At 35.7% G+C, this 21,860-nt stretch overlaps 1 protein-coding gene across 1 annotated transcript in view; it reads left to right on the top strand.

Moving 5' to 3' along the window:
- CFAP47 (cilia and flagella associated protein 47) overlaps window positions 1–21,860 on the top strand; it is a 431,188-nt gene that overhangs the window by 125,864 nt on the left and 283,464 nt on the right. The window contains exons 30-32 of the mRNA XM_023740562.1: window positions 8,363–8,584; window positions 11,983–12,064; window positions 13,410–13,538. Of these exons, the coding sequence (XP_023596330.1) occupies window positions 8,363–8,584; window positions 11,983–12,064; window positions 13,410–13,538 (433 nt within the window). The remainder of the gene's footprint in view (window positions 1–8,362; window positions 8,585–11,982; window positions 12,065–13,409; window positions 13,539–21,860) is intronic.

Below are 21,860 nucleotides of genomic sequence, written 5' to 3'. Positions count from 1 at the left end.
TTTAGGTTGTTTCCATCTTTTTGTTATAGTGAATAATGCTGCAGTGAACATGGGTGTGCCTGTATCTACTCTGGTGACAGCTGTTATTTCTCTAGGATATATGTATTGTTACCAATATTTGAACCCCCTCCCCAGTGATACCTTCATTACTACATTGCCTGAAATCATCCCGTGTTTCTAATCAGAAGTCTAATGCCATGTTTTGTGAGTAACGTGTTCATGCTCTCAGACTTTTCTATGGTGCCCACTTCTCTGCTATCTGAAATTAATTGAAATAAATTCTGTGTGTGAAGATCTTATATATCATTCAACCTGCTTGGTATTTTATAGGCCCTTCACTTAGAAGGAAACCCTAGTGGCATAGTGGTTAAGAACTGCGTCTGCTAACTGAGAGGTCAGCAGTTTGAATCCATCAGGCGCTCCTTGGAAACTCTATGGGGCAGTTCTACTCTGTCCATAGGGTCACTAGGAGTCGGTATCGATGGATGGCAACAGGTTTGTTTTTTTTGTTTGTTTGTTTTTGTTCTTTCACTTAGAAGCCTTCCCTAGGGGGTGCAAACTGTTAAGTACTATGCTGCTAACCAAAAGGTTGGTGGTTTGAGTCCACCAGAAATGCCTTAGAAGGAAGGCCTTGCAATCTACTTCTGAAAATCAGCCACTAAAAACCCTGTGGAGCACAGTTCTACTCTGACACACATGGGAGTGCCATGAGTTGGAAATCACCTCAACAGCAACTGGTTGGTTTGTTTGTTTGTTTGATTGGTTTTCATTTAGAAAACTAATGTTTTGACAGTTCTTTGCTTCTATTTCTGGTGACTGTTTCCTTCCTCCTTTTTTCTCTATTCTTTTTCTGAATATCGTGTTAGGACATTGTATCTGCTTGACGAATCCTTTATATCCCTCTCAATTATATCTTATGTTTTTTCATCTTTTTTTCCTATATTTTGCTCTCTTTTACTTGTACCTGTAGTATATACCCCTTGCCATTGAGTCATTTCCAACTCATAGTGACCTTATATGACAGAGTAGAACTGCCCCATAGCGTTTCCAAGGAGGGCCAGTGGATTCGAACTGCTCATCTTTTGGTTAGCAGCCATAGCTCTTAACCACAGCCCCACCAGGGCTCTTTTACTTGTAGCTATCCCTTTTTTCCAACTCGAAGACAACGGGTTTGGTTTTTGGTTTTATCCTTTATTTCCTCTTCCAGGCTTCAACTAAATTTTAAAGTGGTATTTATAGTTGTATTTTCGAAGACCTGCGTTATTCTTTAATTATGCTCGCCTTTCTTTCCTTCCTCCCTTCTGTCCTTCCTTCCTTCCTTCTCTCGTGATAGCAACCTATTTTTGTATTATGGATGCATGCTTTCTCAAATATCTCTTTTACAGTATGAACTTTTTTCCTGAATTTTCTTTTTTGTGGAATTATTTTATTTCTCTCCCAGGTCACTTGTTCTTTCTTTCTTTATTTTCTTTTCACCTTATGGTTATCCATAACATTTTTGGTCTTTGGTTATCATTTATTGGTATATATGAATGAAGGACTTGGATGTAGATATAGAGAGGAGAGATGAGTTTCCCTGGCCACTGTGTAGATCTATTTTCCCATCAGATCTTTTCCCCATTTAGAAGATAGATAGAAATCTCCAAGTAAGTGGATGAGTCATGGCAGCAGGAATGCTTGCAGCTGTCAAGCTCATTGATAAATTTAGTAATACCAAATTAAAGTGTCACCTCCGTTTGTGAGCAGCCTGTCCATTCATACCCGTTCTTTCCAACTCACTACCCTGCAAGTCTGCTGCCAGCAGTGTCCAACAGAATCAGAGAAACTTCTCTTGAGGTTCAAAAATTTATTAAAATTAAATTGATAAGAATAACTGATAGAGTTGAATTCCTTGATTTTTTTCACATCTACACATTACTGTAATAATAATAAAACATTTTACAGATCTTATTTTCAAAATAATTTCCTTCCTTAAATATTTCACACTTACATGCTGTTTGTAATGGTTCTTTACCTGGAAAGATAGAACATAAGTACACTAGCCAATAGCCTTCTGTGTGAGCACATTTTCAGTCTCCAAAGCAGTGGGAGAAGGTCTCATAATTAAAAAAGAAACTTAAAATTATTTAAGAATATCTTAATTCCTAAACAAGAGACGGATATAATAAAAAATTATCAAGATTTTAATTAATATAAATACCTGATTTGTGGGATGCATATACATACAGATATTAAAGTTTTTGCATCATAATTTGTGCTTCATAAATTAAGCATATGCCTAAAAAATGTTGCCTTTTTCTTTGAAAAACCTTTGAATGCTAATATTAGCTCATTAAACTCAGTTAATCCTTACATGTTAGAAGAACTCTGAAGGCCCCAGCTAGTTTCCTCTTGACTTTTTTTTTATCAGAAAATAAACATAGACAGAGGTTCACTAACCAAGTACAGCTCCTCAATTTACTTGTAAAGCAAACCCCTGTGTAAGCATCACATTGCCAGCACCCCAGAAACCCCTTGTGACCCTCCCAACATTACTAAACCTCTGCAACAGAAAGATAACTACTATTCTGACTTTTATAGTAATAATTTCCTCACTTTTTCTTAAAAAATAGTTTTACTACCTAAGAATGAATCTTAAAATACATAGTTTAGTGTTTGTTTTTAATTTCAATAAATAATTTTGCAATATAACATCCGTACAGAGAAGTGTGTATAGGATTATCACTATGTGAGCACACGTATGTTGACACCAACTAGACCAAGAAATAAAGCATGGCCAGTATCCCAGAAGCCCTCCACCCCTCTTGTCCCCTTCCACTTCTGAAGAAGGTAACCATTATCCTGAATTCTAACACCATAGATTACTTTTGTATGTTTTTGAACTTAATATGGGAAGAATCATACAGTATGCATTTTTTCTCAATATTATGTTCATGTGATTCATCCACATATTTGCATTCAGCAGTTTTATTTTTAATGCTCTACATTAGTCCATTTTATGAATATACCACACTTTATTTATTTATTCTGTTGTTAAAACATATTTGGCTGGTTTCCAGATTTTTCTATTATGAATAATGCTGCAATGAAAATTTTAGTATATGTCTTTTAGTACACATATATACCCATTTCTGAAGACATGTAATTAAGAGTAAAATTACTAAATAATAAGAAATATGATCAGGTGTAGGAGGTACTGTCAAACAATTTTCCATAGTGGTTGCACCAATCAGTATTCACTCTCATAGGCAGTACATGAGAGTTTCAGTCACTCTACAACTTACGAAATATTTAATAGTGTCAGTCTTCAGTTTTAGCCCTTAGTTGTGGTTTGACTTGGTATCTTGCTACTATTGAAGTCACAAATTATTTGTTCATGTTCTTGTTCATTTAGATATGCTGTATCATAAAGTGTTTTTGTGTTTTCCCCCGTTTTTAAAAAATGAATTCTGTTTTTCTCTTATTTTTAGTAATTTTATATATTCTACATGAGAGTTCTTTGTTGGTTATGTATAAGACAAATATCTTGCCCCATTTTGTGGCTTGCTTCTTTTACTTTCTTAAAAGTGTCTTTTGATGTATAGAATTCCCTAACTTTGATTTAGTACAATTTGTGAATATTTCCCTTAATGGTTAGTGATTTTTGTCTATTATTTAAGAAATCTTTCCTTCCTCAAGACCTGAAGACATCCTTCTTGTTTCTAGAAGCCTTTTCAGGTTTGATATGTGATCCTCCTGGAACTGATTTCTGTGTATGGTGTGAGATAAAAGTCAAAGTATATTTTATTTTCCCTGTTTTTTTTCCATATAAATACCCAATTGACTTAGTACCATTTATGGAAAAGAACTTTCTCCCCATTCCCCACTCTGCAGTGTCTCCTTTCTCATAAATCAAGTATTCATGTAATTGTGAGTCTGTGTATCTTATTATTTTGATCAATTTGTATATTCTTGCATCAATACAAAATTGTCTTAAGTCCCATTTTTTCTAGTTCTTGATATTTAGTAGTGTAAGTACCTAAACTTAGTTGTTCTCCTTTAATCGTTTTAGTGATTTATGCCATTTGCATTTCTATATAAATGTTAAAATCAACTTATAAATTTCCAACAAAATAAAGAAGGAAACAACCCTCTGCTGGTATTGTGATTGTGATTGAAGTTTGGCTATGATCAATTTAGAAAGAAGTGACATCTTTGCAATATTGCCTTAGTCAACAAAGCTCATTTCTCCCTTTATTTAGGTCTCTTAAATTTTATCTGAATTATGATTTATAGTTCTGTTTGTAGAATTTTTGCACATATTTTGGTAGAGTTATCAGTGGGTAATTTAATATTTTTTGAAGCTATGGTAAATGGCATTATTTTCTCCATTTTATTTTCTAATCTTTTTCTCTCTGCTATATAGAAATAAAGTTGATTATCACATGTTGACATTTTTCAACTACCTTGTTAAGGCGTCTTACAAATTCTAATTCTTTATGTGTAGTTTCTTTTGGATTTTCTATAATACATCATCTGCAAATAATGGGAGTCCCCCCTCTTTCTAATCCTTATGTCTATGATTTTCTTTCCTTACCTTAATACACTGGCTAGAATTTCTAGCTAAATATTGAATAGTGGGCATCCTTCACTTAAACTCAGTCTTACAAGCAAAAACTTTCAACATTTTACCATTACATGTGAGGTTCACTCTATGCTTTTCATAAAAACAAACAAAAAACCCAAACCCATTGCCGTCAAGTGGATTCCAACTTATAGTGACCCTATAGGACAGAGTAGAACTGCCCTATAGAGTTTCCAAGGCTGAAATATTTGTGGAAGTAGACTGCCACACCTTTCTCCCATGGAGCAGCTGGTGGGTTCAAGTTGCCATCTTTAGGTTAGTAGCTGAGCCCTTTAACCAATGCACCACCAGGCCTTCTAAGCCTTTTATAGATATCTTTTATTGGGTTATGATGTTATCTGTTCATTACGAAAAACCTTAATTACTAAAAATGAAAATAAATTTCGTAAGTCGATAAACGATATGCTTTTTATAACAAACCAGAAAATCAAACCCATTGCCATCGAGTTGATTCTGACTCATAGTGACCCTATAGGACAGAATAGAACTGCCCCATAGGGTTTCCAAGGAGCAGCTGGTGGATTTGAACTGCTGACCTTTTGGTTAGCAGCCAAGCTAGTATAGATACCCTTTTTTAGGTTATGAAATTTCTTTGTATTTCTAGTAATTAAGAGTTTTCATAATGAACAGATAATTTTCTTCTAAACTTGGCTTTAACTGCATCACACATTTTTGTATGTAACATTTTCCACTTATTCCATTCATATTATTTTCTAATTTTCAATGTGATTTATTTTACAGAGGTTATTTAGAAGTTTGCATTTGATGATTTTGCTGTTAATATTCAGCGTAATTTCATTAAGATCAGAGACAATCCCCTTAGACAATTTTTGACACTTGTTTATGGCCCTCCATTTAGTTGGTTTTTTATAAATATTACAGATTCAAGATACTGTTTATTTTGTAGTTATTGAATGCTATTTTCCATGTAAGTAAGTTATATCAAGCTTATTTTCTTTAAATACTGTACATGCTTACTAATTTTTTTTTAATTAATCAGTTACTAGAAGTTTGTTAAAATCCTTAATTATATTTGTGGATTTGGCTACTTCTTTTAATTTAGTCAATTTTGCTTTATACATTTTGAGGCTGTTACCAGGTGAAACAAATGTACAATGTTAACACCCTCCTGGTGAATTGAACCTATTATGCTTATGAAATTTCTTTCTTTTTACTTAGTAATGCTTTGTGCCTTACAGTCTACTTTGTCTTATATTAATCTCGGTACAGTACTTTTCTTTTGGTTAAGGTTTGCATAGAATAGTGTTTCATCTTTTGCATAAATCTTCCTGTTTCCTATGTTTTAGTTGTGGCTTTTATACCAGTATCTTTAGTTTATGTTTCGTTATTAGTCATTCAACTTTCGTCTTTCAATTGAGCTTATATTTCATATAAATTTAATATAATTACTGTAACTTTGAATTTACATCTGCAATATTTTTAAGTTTTTTTGTTTTTCTACTTATTCTGTGTTCCTTTTCTATCCTTTCCTGCCTCTCTTGGATTGATTAAATATTTCTTTTCTCATTTCATTTTGACTCCTCTACTAGAGTTGACATTAAATACTCTTTTCTTATTTTTTTAAATTATTGTCTTAAAAGTTACAGCATACATTCTTGACTTATTGAAGTCTTGTACTAATTAATAAATGTATCCTTTTTCCTGATGTTGCAAGGACCCTATTATTCTTCAACTTTATTTTATTACTTCTTGACATATGCTACTGTTGTTTCATGATGTAATTCTGTATATACTTAAGTCTCAGATATTATTATTGTTCAGTCAGTCAATATTTGCCCATGTATTTACCAATTTCTTTGTTCTTTATTATTATTATTATTTACATCTTTGTTCTCCATGTTACAGTCTTAATACTTACTTATGACCTGTCTTCCAGTTGGCTAATTCTCTTTTCACTGTGTTTAATACACAGTTAAACTCATTCATTTATCCTTTAATTTTATTTATTGGATATTTCATTTCTAAAATTTTCATTTGGTTATTTTTATATAATTTATAGTTCAATGACAAAATTCTCAATTTTGAACATAGTTCGTACAGTTATTTTTAAAGTCTATGTCTTACAACTCATATCTGGGGCCTCTGTGTGTTTTAATCTTCTATTGTTTTCATTTGCATTCATGTTGTTGCTTTTTCTAGTTCTTATTTAGTCATTGTCTTATTATGTGTTTATTCACTTCAGACCATTTACAAAAGTTGTTTGTAGAGATATTTTAAGGTCTGTGATGGTGTTGGGAACCGTAATGGCATGGTGGTTAAGAGTTTGACTGCTAACCTAAAGATCATCAGTTCGAATCCATCAGCTGCTCCTTGGAAACCCTATGGGGCAGTTCTACTCTGTCCTGTAGGGTCGCTATGAGTCGAAATCGACTCGAGGGCAATGGGTTTATGACGGTGATGGAGACGTGGTGGCGCAGTAGTTAAGCATTCAACTGGTAGCCAGAAGGTTGGCAGTTCAAATCTACTAGCTGCTCCTCGGAAAACCTGTGGAGCGGTTCTACTCTGTCCTATAGGATCTCTATGAGTCAGGTGACGGGTTTTGGTTATTTTGGATGATTGTGTTATATCATTATCATTATTTATGAAGAACTGAGGAACAGAAAGGTCAAGTAACTCCCATAAGGTCACACAATAAATGCCAGAGCCAGGTGTTGAGCCATGGCTGTTGAACCCTTACCCCAAACAATATACTTTCTTCTGTATTATGCTATACAGACTTCTTGTCTGGCAAGCTGGAAAGCTGTCATTTAAAATTGCCTCTTGGACACTTTTTATTGGTCAGTTTAAGCTAGTTTTACACTTGTGACCCTGACTGCTAGCAAACAATTAAACAGTGTAGTATTAAAACCCGTTGCCAGTGAGTTGATTCTGACTCATAGTGACCCTATAGGACAGAGTAGAATTACCCTACAGGGTTTCCAAGGAGCGGCTAGTGGATTCGAACTGCTGAGCTTTTGGTTAGCAGCTGAGCTCTTAACCACTGCGCCACCAAGGCTCCAGTACGGTATTACGTATTGGATAAATTGTAGACAGCAAGGATATGTTGGAATTTTTTACTCCATTCAAAAGCTAGCATTTATCACAAGTTGGTGTGGGAGGTACCAGGGTGTAGAGATTGCACTGTCTAATTTAAAGAACAGAGGAATTTATGGGAACAGTAGCTCTCTGGACTTTATCTTTAGAATGAAAATCTCCACTCACAAGGCAAATGAGCAAAATATGCCCTTCTAAGAATGAAAATACAAATTCCAAGAAAATATGCGTCAATTTGTCTTTTTATATACATGTATGATAACTATTGGAAACCTACTTTGGAAACTAATAGGCATTATTATCTCCAGTTTATGACTTGCGAAATTGAGCTCATTGAGTTTAATTACTTGCCATGCTCACAAAACTGGTAGGAGATGGGTCCAGGATTCAACCCTTGCTCTGATTCTCCAAAGTGCTTACACTTTCCATTCACAAACAAATCTTTTAGGCCTGACAATTGCAACACTAGATAGTATGTGTGTTTAAAACAAGATGTTGGAAAGCTCTGGGAATATTAAAAAATTCTACTTTTAACTGACAAATTGTAGTTGAATAAAGTTCATTTTGTAATTTCATACTTAGTCGAATTGAAATAGAATTTTATTTAATCATTAAACATGTTTTTGTTTTCATAATATAAAATTTTGAGAATGTATTTAATGTGTTTTTTTTTTGGTCCCATAGGGATGTGTATAAAATACAATTCTACCCATCAGACTCATCATCCAAAAAGTTTTCCAGACAGAATGATTTTTCCAAATACAATAAAACTATTTATGATGTGCTGCTCCATTTGAGTGGAAAAATGCCACCTGGAATTAATTCAAGCCAGTCTTTACCTGTGGATAACACTGAACGACTAAAGCAACTTCATTTGCAACATTCTTCACTCCTCACCTTTCTCAAGTAAGAGTATTGACTATACTAAATTATATACATTGAATTCTACGTGTAGTTTTCACTTATTTTCTCTTTTAAAACCCGATACCCTTCTTACATATGCATGGGCATTGTGTTATCTTATTTCATGGAGTTGCATCTAAGAAGGAAACTATTTCAAAGCAGCAAACTAAGAAGTGATTCTGGAGGGGAGCTCTGAACTGGGGGAGAAGAGTGTGGCTTTTTGAATCACGTAGTCATAGGCTTAAAATTTAGCTCATTTCTCCACTGGAAACCTTACACAAATTACTTACCCTGTTTAAACTCCAATTTCAATATCTGTAAAATTACAGATGATAATTCCCAGACTTCTTGGTTGATAAAAGAATTAGAAAGAATAAAATGTGCATTCCGTGACACATAGTCGGTTATTATTATTATTTATGTAAAAGCAAGAAATTATGGTCTGTGGCTTTCATATGCTAGGATACTTCCTTAAATTATTCCAACTTGGTAACCATTAGCGACATATAGAAAATTAACTCTGGCGACACCACTATCACTGAACTAGAATGTGTATTAAAAACAATCTGTTCTATTAAAAATGGGCATCTTGTTGAGATAAAGAATGCCAGTATTTATCAATTATGATTTTATATTTATTACATCAAATGGGAATTTTATCTTAATTTTTATAATTTTAAAACAGAAAGCATGTGATCTTTTAATTTTAACACTTTCTACGCTTGGCCCTAGATTGATTCAATAAGATAAATACCTAATTAAATAAAATAGACATTCTAATGTATTTTTTTATTTTATAAAGTTAACTGTGCTTATAAATATTAACTGTGAGGAAAAGAAGGATGTTTGGGTACTTAAATGAATCCTTATTCTTTGGTCACCTTCGAAATAAAATAATTTTGTGAGAGCATCATTAATCTCCACAGTACTTGGGATTGCCTTGTTATTTTTGTAGCATTTTTGTTGGCATAGATCCCAGTAGTGTTGACATTAACATGGGTGGTTTCTGTTTTGATGTTTTATAGTGTGAGGATGCAGGTACGGAAGAATGATTTTGGCACTAAAGCCAAGACATCCAGATTTATTTGCTCTTTTATCAGTAAATGCATGCCTATCAGGATATGTTGGTTTTGGTAAAGCTCCTTAACATTTACGAAGTGGCAGTATGGTTAATAAAATTGGGTCATTAATCCAAGTTATGTGCATATGCATCATCATGGAAATAAATGTATTAAAATTCAAAATAATCATAAATATTATTAGTTTCTCTGTTAAAATTTGATGACACAGTGAGTGAGGATTTTTGTACAAGTGTTATACCTATTTAATCCACTAAAAAAAAAATATGTGGTTTTTAGAGGTTAAGTTTAGAATTTAATAACGCATTACATCCAATTTTATTTTTTTCTACTCAGTGTGAACTTGGAAAAAATGTTAAAATAGAAAAACTTAGTATATACAAGTATAACCAATTCATTTATGAAAGTCAACACTCTGTAAAACTACTGATGAGACATAAAATCTATTGACAAGACATAAAAGTAAATACTATCTTATGGACTGATAAAGTTAGGCCTTAAAATAGATTCAGAATGAAAAGAACAGGTCTTGACAGCAGTGTCGGGCTGTAAAGTGCACATACGCATTCTTCATCCTCAGCTTTTACTGAATGCCTACTCTACGCTGGATGCTGTGGAATATTCAGATGGACAACATGTGGTCACCCTCCTCAAAACCAGTTGCCATCAAGTCGATTCCTACTCATGGTGACCACATGTGTTTCAGAGTAGAACTGCACTCCATAGCGTTTTCATTTGCTGTGGTCTTTTGCAAGTAAATCACTAGGACTTTTTTCTGATGCATCTCTGGGTGTATATGAACTGAGACCCTTTCGTTTAGTAGCCAAGTGTTTAACCATTACACCACCCGTCTCAAGAAGCTCCTATATTAGTGGTACCCTGATAGTTGTCCTTAAACTCTCAGTAGCATTTGATAGAATTGGGTCATTTCCTACTGAAGTCCTGTCTTAACTTTGGGTACAATGACAAATTCTAGTTTCTTTCCATCTCTGAGCTGTCTGTCTTTGCTTCATTCTCCAAGAAGTTGTTCCAACTTAATGGGAACTTTATCTCATTGAGCTCTTACATAGACTTTAGGAAGAGTATACCTGCTAAGGATTGGTGTTATATTAAAATTAGATTTTATTTAAACGTCTGGTAATTCAAATATAATGAGGAGTCACTGGAGTAATATAGATATAGATAGAAAATGTATGGAAAGCAAAGAGAAGGGATAATGTTTCACTTCCAAACAAAGGAGCCATATGTAGGTCATGTGATTTCTATCACTAGCTTGGGCTGGTCCAGGGCCTCTTCAAACTATGCTCACTGCTTCCAACCCAAGTGATCCTTTCTTCATTTCTTTTTCTAATTCGTTTGTGTTACATTCAAGGTTTGAGCATTCAGAATTATCTTAAGAGTCCTTTCTTCTTTTTCTTTTCCCCACTCCTCAGTAGTCATAGGGATACTCCAGAGTTGAACATTAGATGTGGAGATCTTCTCTGTTAGATGCTGATGGTGAGTGGTATTCTCTGCCAACTAAATGAGTTAGACCTGACTACCAAAATCTCCACCAGGAAATACTCCTGCCAAAAGTGGACTAGATATCAATAAAGTGGCTCTGTCAGTGATGGACATGCATATGAAGAGTTCAAATGAGATTTTTTTCAGGAATATTGTCATTATAAAATATATATATATATTCATTCATATATATTATCTTAAATGTGTTAATATACATTTTTATATATTTTAAATGTGTTAATATGAATAGATATTTGCTGTTTCAGGTATATACTACAAGTTTATATAATAAAAGAGACCAAAATTTTTGGATATTCTCTTTGGAAAATAAGTGATGGATTGCCTTGTATTTAGAGTTTTCTATATTCAGGTAGGAACCTTAGTGGTGGAGTGGCTAAAGTGTTTGACTGCTAACCAAAAGGTCTGTGATTTGAACCCACCAGCTGTTCCATGGGAGAAGGATGTGGCAGTCTGTTTCTGTAAAGATTTATAGCCTTGGAAACTCTATGGGGCAGTTCTGCTCTGTCCTATAGGGTCACTATGAGTCGGAATTGACTCGATGGCAAGAGGTTTGGTTTTTTGGGCTTTTTTGGTGGGTATATCCAGATATAAGTGATGATAGACATTAAATGAATATTGTATTACTAATGAAATCCTCTAAAAGAAACATCATATACCCATTTCATTAATAGAGGAGATTTGTAAAAAATTAGTTATATATTTTAAATTCAAAACATAAAATTCAGTAATTCAAATGCAAATTTATATGTATTGTGAACATAATACTATCATAATTTCAATTTTCTTAAAAAATTTTAGCACTCAAGGAGCATGTATTTCTCATGTACTGCCAGAATTTCTGTTTGAACCAGAAGATTATAGGAAGTGGATGGAAATGACAGTAAGTGAATAGAATTTTTAGGAAAAATTCTACACAGTTATTATTAAATTTAGTGGTATTCAACCTTTGTTAGAAAAATCTAATTTAGAGTCCTTGATTTTTATAATGATAAAAGATTTAAGCCTCTCTGAATAGCCAACATTTTTCTCCCTTTGTTTATAAATACTTGTGCAGTTTTTACATAAATATGATTACATGACCTTCCTAAATGTATAAGAAATTGCATTATTGGAGATTTCAAAATGAAGAAAAGTGTGTACTTACGTATTTTTTTTCTTAAAATAAATGTTCAGAATCTTGTCTTCCAAAGAAAATACTGTCTTAGTTTCACAACTACTTGCCATTTCAATTCTTCAATTTCAGGGGAGAATAGAGAGAAATTACACAAGAAACACATAGTGTTTTCTCAAAGTATACCATTCATTTTATGAAAACCTATTGATAAGGGGAATTGTTTTTGAGAAACCTATAGGCTTTGAGGCAACTCTGCTTTGATAATGTCATTGTTACTAAGTTTGCCATGTGGCATGAGTAGGAGTGCCAGGTGCAGTGGCATCACTAGGGGGAATACTGTCAGAGGAGGTGACACAAAAATGACCCCAGGGTCCGTGGCGGCGGCAGCAGTGGTGGCGGCGGGAGGGCTGGCTGTACCAGGGTAGGGGCCGCCGAGGCAGTGTTGTCACTAGACTTCGTGTCACCCATCACCCAGTGTGGTAACTCGTCACCCCCCCATCACCTACCAGTCAGGGTGAGGGTGGCCAAGCTGTGGCACCTGCTGTTGGGCGGAGAGGAGGGTCTCCACCTTGGTCAATGGGAGAGGGGAGGAGCTGCCGCAGGGGTGGGCCGGGAAGGATGAGGTCGGGCTGCTTAGCCTACCAATGGGTGTTTGCCAGCCAGCCCCACCTACCCTGGAAGAGGTGGTGGGTAACACCATGAGTTACCGCACTGAGTGACATGAGCCCTAGTGATGCCACTGGCCCGGTGCCTATTCTTTGGTGGTATGCTAAGTTCCCATGGCCCAATCCAAGAGTGGGGCTCTGTCGGGTCAGAGTTCAGAAGAACTTTGTATGTCCTTCTGCCATTCTGCCACAGAGTGAGCTGGTAGATACAGTGAAAGAATGAATTTATGACCTCATTAAAGGACTATGTGCTCCGCAAATTTATCTATACTGATAACTCCTAGTACTGGCAACATAGAAAATTAGAGCGTTGGACAAATGTATTAAAAAGGCATGCAAAGGTTTTATAATAAGAAAAAAAACTTATATATTAACTAAGTAGTTAAATTTTGGACTTATGTTTGACTTGCATGTTAACTAATGTTGTAACATTTTATTTCTTAAAGTCTTCCCCTGATGCCATGCCTGTGAGTTCTTGTACACCTAAGGAAAAGAATCCTCTTATTATAGATATGGACGACTTTGAATCCTTGAGTAAACGGGCATGGACAGATGTATTCCTTCAGACATACAAGGTAACCTTTCCACTCTTGTTCTCTGCTGTTTTTTGTTCAGTCACATGAATAGTTTATTAGTTAAGGTATAGGCAATGCCGCTGTAAAAGGTTCAAAAACACAGTGGCTTAAATAAGTCAGAAATTTCTTTCTCATGGATCTGTGGAGAAGTGAGTAGTTCAGTACTAGTGTAATATTTCTTCCATCCTCAGTACTAGGCTTTCATCTGTAGGTCTAATTTCTCAGAAGAGACAAGAGCAGGAAAAGGAATAGTGGGGGGCAGTATTCCTTTTAACAATGTCACCTGAAAAAAATGCATCATTTCCATTTCACATTCTGTTGGGCACAACATCGTCACATGGCCAAATCTAGCTGCAAGAGAGGTTGGGTGGCTACATGGGGATTCTGGTACTAAAAGGAAGAATCAAAGAATGGATAGTGAAGAAAATTATGGTCTAATTATGGTCTAATAGACAGTAGAGTCTTACCATAAAATTATTATGGAAAGATATTCAAGAGGAATCATACTACTGTAGACGAGACCAGGGTTTGATGAGACTCTCCAATTTACTTCATGCCAAGTTGCATGTGTGGTTAGATTAACGTAATATAAAATACACCTGTATACCTTATCTCTTTCTTGCATAAACAAATCCTTATTTCAGCCCTGAGATTCATTCCCTAGGTTTCCAAATGTGGCACTATAGATCTTGTCCCCTAAGTACAATGGAGTCTTTTACTTTGTCTTCACACTTTGCCATCGCAGGTAGAGTGAGCTGTATGACGTGGGTAGAATGAGAAAAGAGTTAGTACTTAGTCACTCAAAGGAAAGGACAAAAATAAGAGCTAATCAGTGAGTACTATGTGTAAAACTCTGTCACTAAATGCTGTTTTTATGTGATCTCATTTAATCCTCACAACCAGTTATCCCCAGTTTAGACCTGAGAGAACTGAAGCTCACAAACACAAATGCTTTCTTCCAAGATCACATGATTTTGGTCATATGCAGCAAGTTTATATAGGTAAAACTTATTTCTTTCTTGTTTTCTACTGGGGCCCAGGATCCCAGGACCTTTGTGCTGTCCTCTTGCAGTCTAAAGCCTCCATTGAAGCGAGACATCCAGGCCTGTTGTCTGGAGAGTTCCTTCTGTTGCATGATTCCCACTTGTTCCTCCTCTCCTCCTCTTCTTCCTTCATTGACCTGCTCTGTCTCTTTTGCTGGATGTCAAGAGGAGAAATCCTCTTGTTCCTTAGGTCATTCTCAGCAGAAGATACAGGGGTATTTGTGACTCTCAGCCAAACTTAGAGGTAGAAAGAGACATTCTCTTCTTTCTTAAATCCAGGCTACATAATCTATAATTTTGCCCACTAATAAAGAGGGACAACTCCAAAATAGAAGAGCAGCAAATACCCTACCTTAATGGCAACCTGGTCTTAATACTGGGCTTTATTCATTCACTCACTCACTCATATTTTTATTCCTTTCTTTATACATTTCTTTTTGTGTTTAGTTTATTTAATCCATCTTCTTCACTCTATAATTATATTTGTGAGTTTAAAAACCATGAATGACTTATAAACTTAACATCCAGTAGGATACCTGGTACGTAAAACAAAACTCATTGTCATCGAGTTGATTCCGACTCATAGTGACCTCCTAGGCCAGAGTAGTACTGCCCTATGGGGTTTCCAAGGCTGTAATCTTTATGAAAGCAGACTGCCACCTCTTTCTCCCATGGAAAGGCTGGTGGGTCTGACCTTTTGGTTAGCAACTGAGCACTTAACCACTGTACCACCAGGGCTTCTTACCTGGTACATAGTAGATGTAAATAAATATTTATTGAATTCTTTCAACAACTCTTGTGCTGAAAGCACTATACTATATATTAGGCTCATGGGAAATAATAGTAAACTTGAAATAATCTCTCTCCTCAAGGAATTTATGGCCTGGAGGAGAATGTAAGCAAGTAAATAGATAATTACAAGATAGTATGACAAGTGTTGGAGCCCTAGGGGCACAGTGGATAAGCATTTGTCTGCTAACCAAAAGGTTAGCAGTTCGAATCCACCAGCCACTCCTTGGAAGCCCTATGGGGCAGTTTTACTCTGTCTTATAGGGTTGCTATGAGTCGGAATCTACCGAGGGCAGTAAGTTTGGTTTGGTTTGGTATGACAGATGTTATGACAAGGTAAGCCCAAGAAACTATAGATAAGTGCACATAGGTAGAAACCTAACTTAGTCTTGGTCCTTGGGAAGGCTTCGCAGAAGAAATTAAAACTGAGCCCTGAGAAATGACTAGGAGTTTGCCAGGCAAGGCAGGGCGTGAGTTGGTGAGAGGGAGGTAGTACAATTTTTTGTGAAGGATATAGTAGGTGGGCTTTATTGGAAGACAGTAAAATTTTTCAAGACAGAGAATTCAGTGTACAAAAATATTAATGTTAAATAGAACATGGTATGTTCTGAGGAATGAACACAGTATGGCTGGGGCAGGGGGAGTGGACTCTGATCCTTGTCAGGAATTGGATCATGATTGACTTTATAAGCCAAACTAAGGAATCAGAACTTTCTGGATTTTAGCCCAAGGTCAGCACAGATATACCGAAGGGTTTTAATCATAAGGGTGACATACCATATTTTTACGAAAATAACACACGCCTTTTGGGTTTGTTGCTGGCATCACCCCCTACCCTCCCACCCCCCAGGTATTTTCTTAGGTGTTGCTATGCTAGGTTGTTTTTTTTTTTTACATGTTACTGTGAAGAAAAATTAGCATAAGGCAGTTGTGAAGATTCCTTGTGGGGGAGGGTGCAAGAGGCAAACAAATGCAAAAGGATGTGTTATTTGCTTAAAAATACAGTAATCAGTTTTGCATTCTAAAGAAATAAATCTGGTTATAGTGTGGAGACTGTTGGAAAGGAGGGGGATGCATTTAAGCATCTGGTGGTGTAACCCAGGTGGAAAATGCTGGTGATAGTGGGAAGAGTGAAAAAGGGGCAGCTTTCATAGATGTTAGGAGTAAAACTCAATAGGATTTGGTAAATGATTAGGTTTAGGGGGGCAAAGGAGATAGAGGGGTCAGGAATGATAATGTGTTTCTTGCTTGGGTGAATGAGTGGATTTTGATCCCAGACTCTGAAATGGAAAAAAAGGAGAAAAAGCAGGGTTTTGTCTGGAGGTCGGGGGTGGGGGTGGGGGAGGGAGAGTGGGACAAGGCAAGAGGGCATGATGAGTTCATTTTGGTCCTGCTGCATTTAAATTGCCCTGTGTGATTACCAAATGGGTGTATCCATTAGTCATGAGAGAGATCTGGTTGGCAGCACACATTTGGGAGTCTTCACTGATTTGATGATAAAGTCATAGGAAGGGATAAGAAGAGCATCTGCAGAGCCCTGTTTCTCCGTGTATCATTTCTAAAGCACAGACAGCTCCAGACACTCTATTAAATCAGAAGTGGACTGCTAATTTCACTTGAAATAGCAAACAATCTTGTTTAGATATGTTTCACAAGTTAGAAATGGAAGGTTGTGATTTCTACACAAAGCCTCTTAGTTTCTAATGGTTCCCTTCCTAGGGGTCATGCATGCACTCCAAGATTGCTTTTGTCAGTTCCCCTTGGCTAATTGTTTAGATACCAGGGCATAGCTTGTCTCACCCAATTTGATTTTGTGTCATTTTGTTATTTTTCTTCCTAAATTTGCATGTGTAATTGTAGCTATTGTCTTGCACTATATTCCCCCCCAAAAAAATGTATTGATGGCTGAAATAAATGGTTCAATGAAGCATAAGAGGGGTGAAAAATGAGAACAAAGCACTCCATCTCAGAATGCTGTTATAAATATAATCAGGCCTCTCATGTGAATATAAAGTCTGAATTTGTGTGTGCTGAAAGAAGTGAATCTAATGCATTTATAGAAGCATCTGGAAAAGGAAAAAGGTGATTGAAAATATGGCAATAAATGTATGAGAACAAATTTAATCCAACTATTTTTTGTTTGTTTTTCATTTATTACCAGTGTACTGCCTGTCATGGCATTTTTTCAAATAGCACAGTTCTTTTAAAGAATTCTGACATTTTCAAACAAAGCAGTGATCTTTCTGGTTAATTAAACAAGTGTCTCCAAAACCAGTTCAAAATCTTTCTAAAATGAAACTCGAATATATGTTGCTAATGGTAGGGTAGATACCAAAACTACAAAGGCTTTATTCAGAATTCCATGCAAAGTACTAGTGACCGTATTTCGGATGAATTTGTAGAATGATCTGCAATAAAATATTATTGAAGAGAAAGCAAAATTGGTCAAATTCTTTTCTTTCAAGGATTTTTAGGATAGATATCCCAAAAATATCAGTGGCATACAATGTGGAAACACAAATACTTTCACATGTGATAGCAAATATTTCATTTTTTGGTTGGATGTAAGCTTTAACGGGGATCATAACTCTTTGCATGTATGTGATAAATATATGTGAGAGAAGTGTCTGATGACTTTTTGTTCTCTTTAGAAGTGAAAGTCCATGCTATAGGAGGAGTTATGCTTTGTTATTTAAAAAATAATTTGTCATGTAGCCTAGAGGCAATCCATTTTGTTTCAGAATTGATAGAGCATGAGCCATTGGTCACAACAAGAAAGAGTGTTGCAAATGAATCTTTATTTATAAGGAAGTGTGAGTTATCAACAATATGCTTCCTGTTCTTGATAAAGAAAATAGTCAAAATTGTAAATACTGTCAAAGTAAGGTTTCTGAGTTACATAATTTCATTGTCATCTATGTGAATTCAAGATCCTGCTTTCCAGTACTAAGGTATGCTGGCTCTTCAAGAGAAGGGTGCTGTCACCTGAATTTTTAAAATAAGGGTGATATTAAAAGTAAAATCTTCAAACAGTAGTGTTTTTCTGTATATGTAGTTTCTGTTATTTTAAGTGACTAGTTCAAGTGGTGCACCAAGTAATGCTTTCCATAGCTTGGATATGTTGTTGTGTGCTGTCAAGTCTTTTTCAACTCATAGGGACCCAATAGGATGGAGCAGAACTGCCCCCATAGGATTTCCGAGGCTGTAATCTTTATGGGTGCAGATCGCCAGGTCTTTTCTCTCGCGGAGCCACTGGTGGGATTGAACCAATGACCTTTTGACTAGCGGCTGAGCACTTTACCATTGTGCTACTAGGGCTCCTTATCTTGGATACACTATACATAAATCTTCAGGGTTTGAATATCATAATTTTTAATGTGGTGCAAATTACTCAAGCCTCAAATGTTTAACTATTGTTGATGATCTACTGGAGAAAAAAAATCATTTTCAGAGGCTGAATGCACAGGCATGCCGAGTATGATTGTGTAGCTTGTGCATAACTGATTAGTGGGTGCTGAAATCCATCCTACCTGCTACTTGCTAAACCTAGGGCCCTAGTACAATCTGTGTCTTCCCAAAGTAAGAGGTGCCTTTTTCTTTACTTAAGGTTACCATCAGGACAACATGTTCTCAGAGAGGATGCCTTTTCTAAATTCCACAGACACTATGTAGGTTAGTGAAGTCTTAGCAATAGAAACTGAAAAACTTTTCCAAGGATGAATGTCACTGAAATGTAGATCACTCATACCTTTACTGCTATTTCCCAGATTGAGTTGTTCTACCTTCAGTTTTTGAGTGTGGTATGCTCATCAACCAGCTTAGCATTTGACTGATAGATTTGAAAGTAAACTTTAATGAAGAATTTCTCTATGATTTCTGGCTTCGTGTTGGGTCTGACTATCCAGAACAATCTAACAGAGTAAATATTCTGTTAACCCATAATTGTGAGTTAAGATGTTCTCATTTCATAGAAATAGAGTAAGAAAGAAACTTACTAATATGTAAAATGATACATAGCTCAATGCATTCATCATCTAGGTATCCAGTTGGGGAAGGGAAGCTCACCCATTGTGGCTATAGGGAAGGAAGAAGGGCCAGTGCCGATGCAAGAACTTTTGGACATGTAGGAGGGCACTACAATGTTCTCATTAAGATGCTTCCAATTCACTCTTTGAAGTAAGGATGAGTGATTCTCTGAGACAGATTAGCATATGGCCTAGGAGGGAATGCAGCTTGATAAAAGAGAAGATTAAGGAACCATCATGGATAATGGGAATGAGACCTTATCTTTAATACAGTGACAGGTATACTTCAAGTTTTCTGGAAACCCTGGCAGTCATCTCCACTGATGACCTGGACAGTGCCATAGAGTTGAGAGCAGATGGATGCTCTGCCTTCCACTATCAGAAAACTCCCCTGTAACCTAAGCTTTTCTTGGAGCTTTCTTTCCACCTCCCATTTTAACTGAAACTAATATCTCCCCAAAACATCACTTCCCTTGTAGCCCTCTTTGATAGGGGCTGTTGATGAACAAGCTAAAATGCCTTTCTCTTTCTTGCTTGCTTGCTTGCTTGTCTTCCTTCTTTCCTTTCTCCCTCCCTCCGTTCCTTCCTTCCTTCTTTTTTTACTTGTTTATTTTCCTTTTTTGGAATTCTTAACCCAAAGAAATAAATTATTTTCTCTTTACAACAAATTTTTGATCTTGGTAATCTTCAGACTTAAATAATTTCAAAATGCTTTTTTATGGCGATAAATATGGCGTGTTTGCACAGTTTATTGCTTGTATCCTTCCACTTCATCTAATCAATGGGAATGTAAGCTTCTGAAATTTAAATCTGCTCTGATTTTTACTGATTCCTGCTTAAATTAATCATACCTTTTTATTTAACTTTTTTCTGAATTAAGAGTTACTCCAATAATTTGTACACAGAGTTTAGAACATTCTGTGAAATTATATCAATTTAGTAATATTATAATTTGAGCTCATGTCATGATCTGAATGTTATTATGTTTTTTTTTATTTTTGCCGGGTTAGTGCTTCACATTTTTTCATTGCTATTCTATTTGTTGATTATTAGACCAATCATTATTTTTACAGTAATATTTCTTTAAACGTGATTGAAAATACAAATGTCATTTTATGTAAAATAACAAGAGAAACACTCAGAAATGCAAGTGTGATAGAAACCTTATTCTCTGGAAGCTTTGCAGACAAGCTATTTTTGTTAGCATTTTTTTATTCAGTCATTTACACTTTCCCTTGTAAAATTCAATTATTTAGGATTAAATGTCTTTCTAAATGTACTTTAACTTGAGATTGCATTGTTTTATTGTCATATCCCTATTTCAATACATAGTCACTGGAATTTTATTAGGAATTCAATGTATATTAATTGAATAAAGGAATGAATCTAAACCTTCTTATCTCTTAAACAGAATGCAATTTTTATAACATATAACAATTATTTTTATTACCTTTGTATGCAGTAAGGTGGTAGCCATAAGACTTATTGACACATACTGGTCTATTTCTTCTCTAAATGGTGTGTAGGCACTGATTATTTGTTAGCTTTTAATAGTTTTACTTCTTCTCTTTTTGTCCAACTATTACCTCTTGCCTTTCATTACTGCTATAAATATGCAAGCTTATAGCAGTCCCTTTTCCTGTTACTTGTAATTCGTTGTGGCCTAAAAGAAACTAGAAACCCAAGTGTCTTAGTCATCTAGTGCTGCTATAACAGAAATACCACAAGTGGATGGCTTCAACAGAAATTTATTCTCACAGTCTAGTAGGTTACAAGTCCTAATTCAGGGCGTCAGCTCCAGGAGAAGGCTTTCTCTCTCTGTCAACTCTGGAGGAAGGTCCTTGTTATGCATCAGTCTGCCCTTGGTCTGGGAGCATCTCAGCACAGGAACCTCAGGTCCAAAGGACACGCTCTTCTCCCGACACTGCTTTCTTGGTGCTATGAGGTTCCCATGCGTCTCTGCTCGCTTCTCTCTTTTATATCTCTAAAGAGATTGGCTTAAGACACTATCCAATCTTCTATACCTCATCAGTATAACTGCCGCTAATCCATCTTATTACATCATAGTGATAGAGATTACAACACATAAGGAAATCACATCAGATTACAAAATGGTACACAATCATACAATACTGGGAATCATGACCCAGCCAAGTTGGCAGATATTTTTTTTGGGCACAATTCAATCCATGACAACAAACTTATTAAAATTTTCTGTAAAATAAAAACAAATTGGCTTTGGCTTAAAGTGCACAAACAGATTTCTTATAAACAAAGTAGAAGAAAGTTAATTCATAGACTTTGTAACATCACTTTTTGTTGGTCAGAATATTTACATATGTGTTATTTGCTTGTGGGCTTCCTCAGTGAAGTTTCTCAACATGGTTAAGTTTTGAGTAAGAGAGTCATTATTGTCTGTGCTCTGATTTTCACCTTTATTGTAGCAGAATAAAAATCCATATTAT

This window comes from Trichechus manatus, unplaced genomic scaffold (genome assembly GCF_000243295.1).
Source record: "Trichechus manatus latirostris isolate Lorelei unplaced genomic scaffold, TriManLat1.0 scaffold00159, whole genome shotgun sequence".
Classification (NCBI taxonomy): domain Eukaryota; kingdom Metazoa; phylum Chordata; class Mammalia; order Sirenia; family Trichechidae; genus Trichechus; species Trichechus manatus.
Note: the sequence above shows the minus strand (reverse complement) of the source record. Positions and strands in the feature narration are given on the sequence as shown.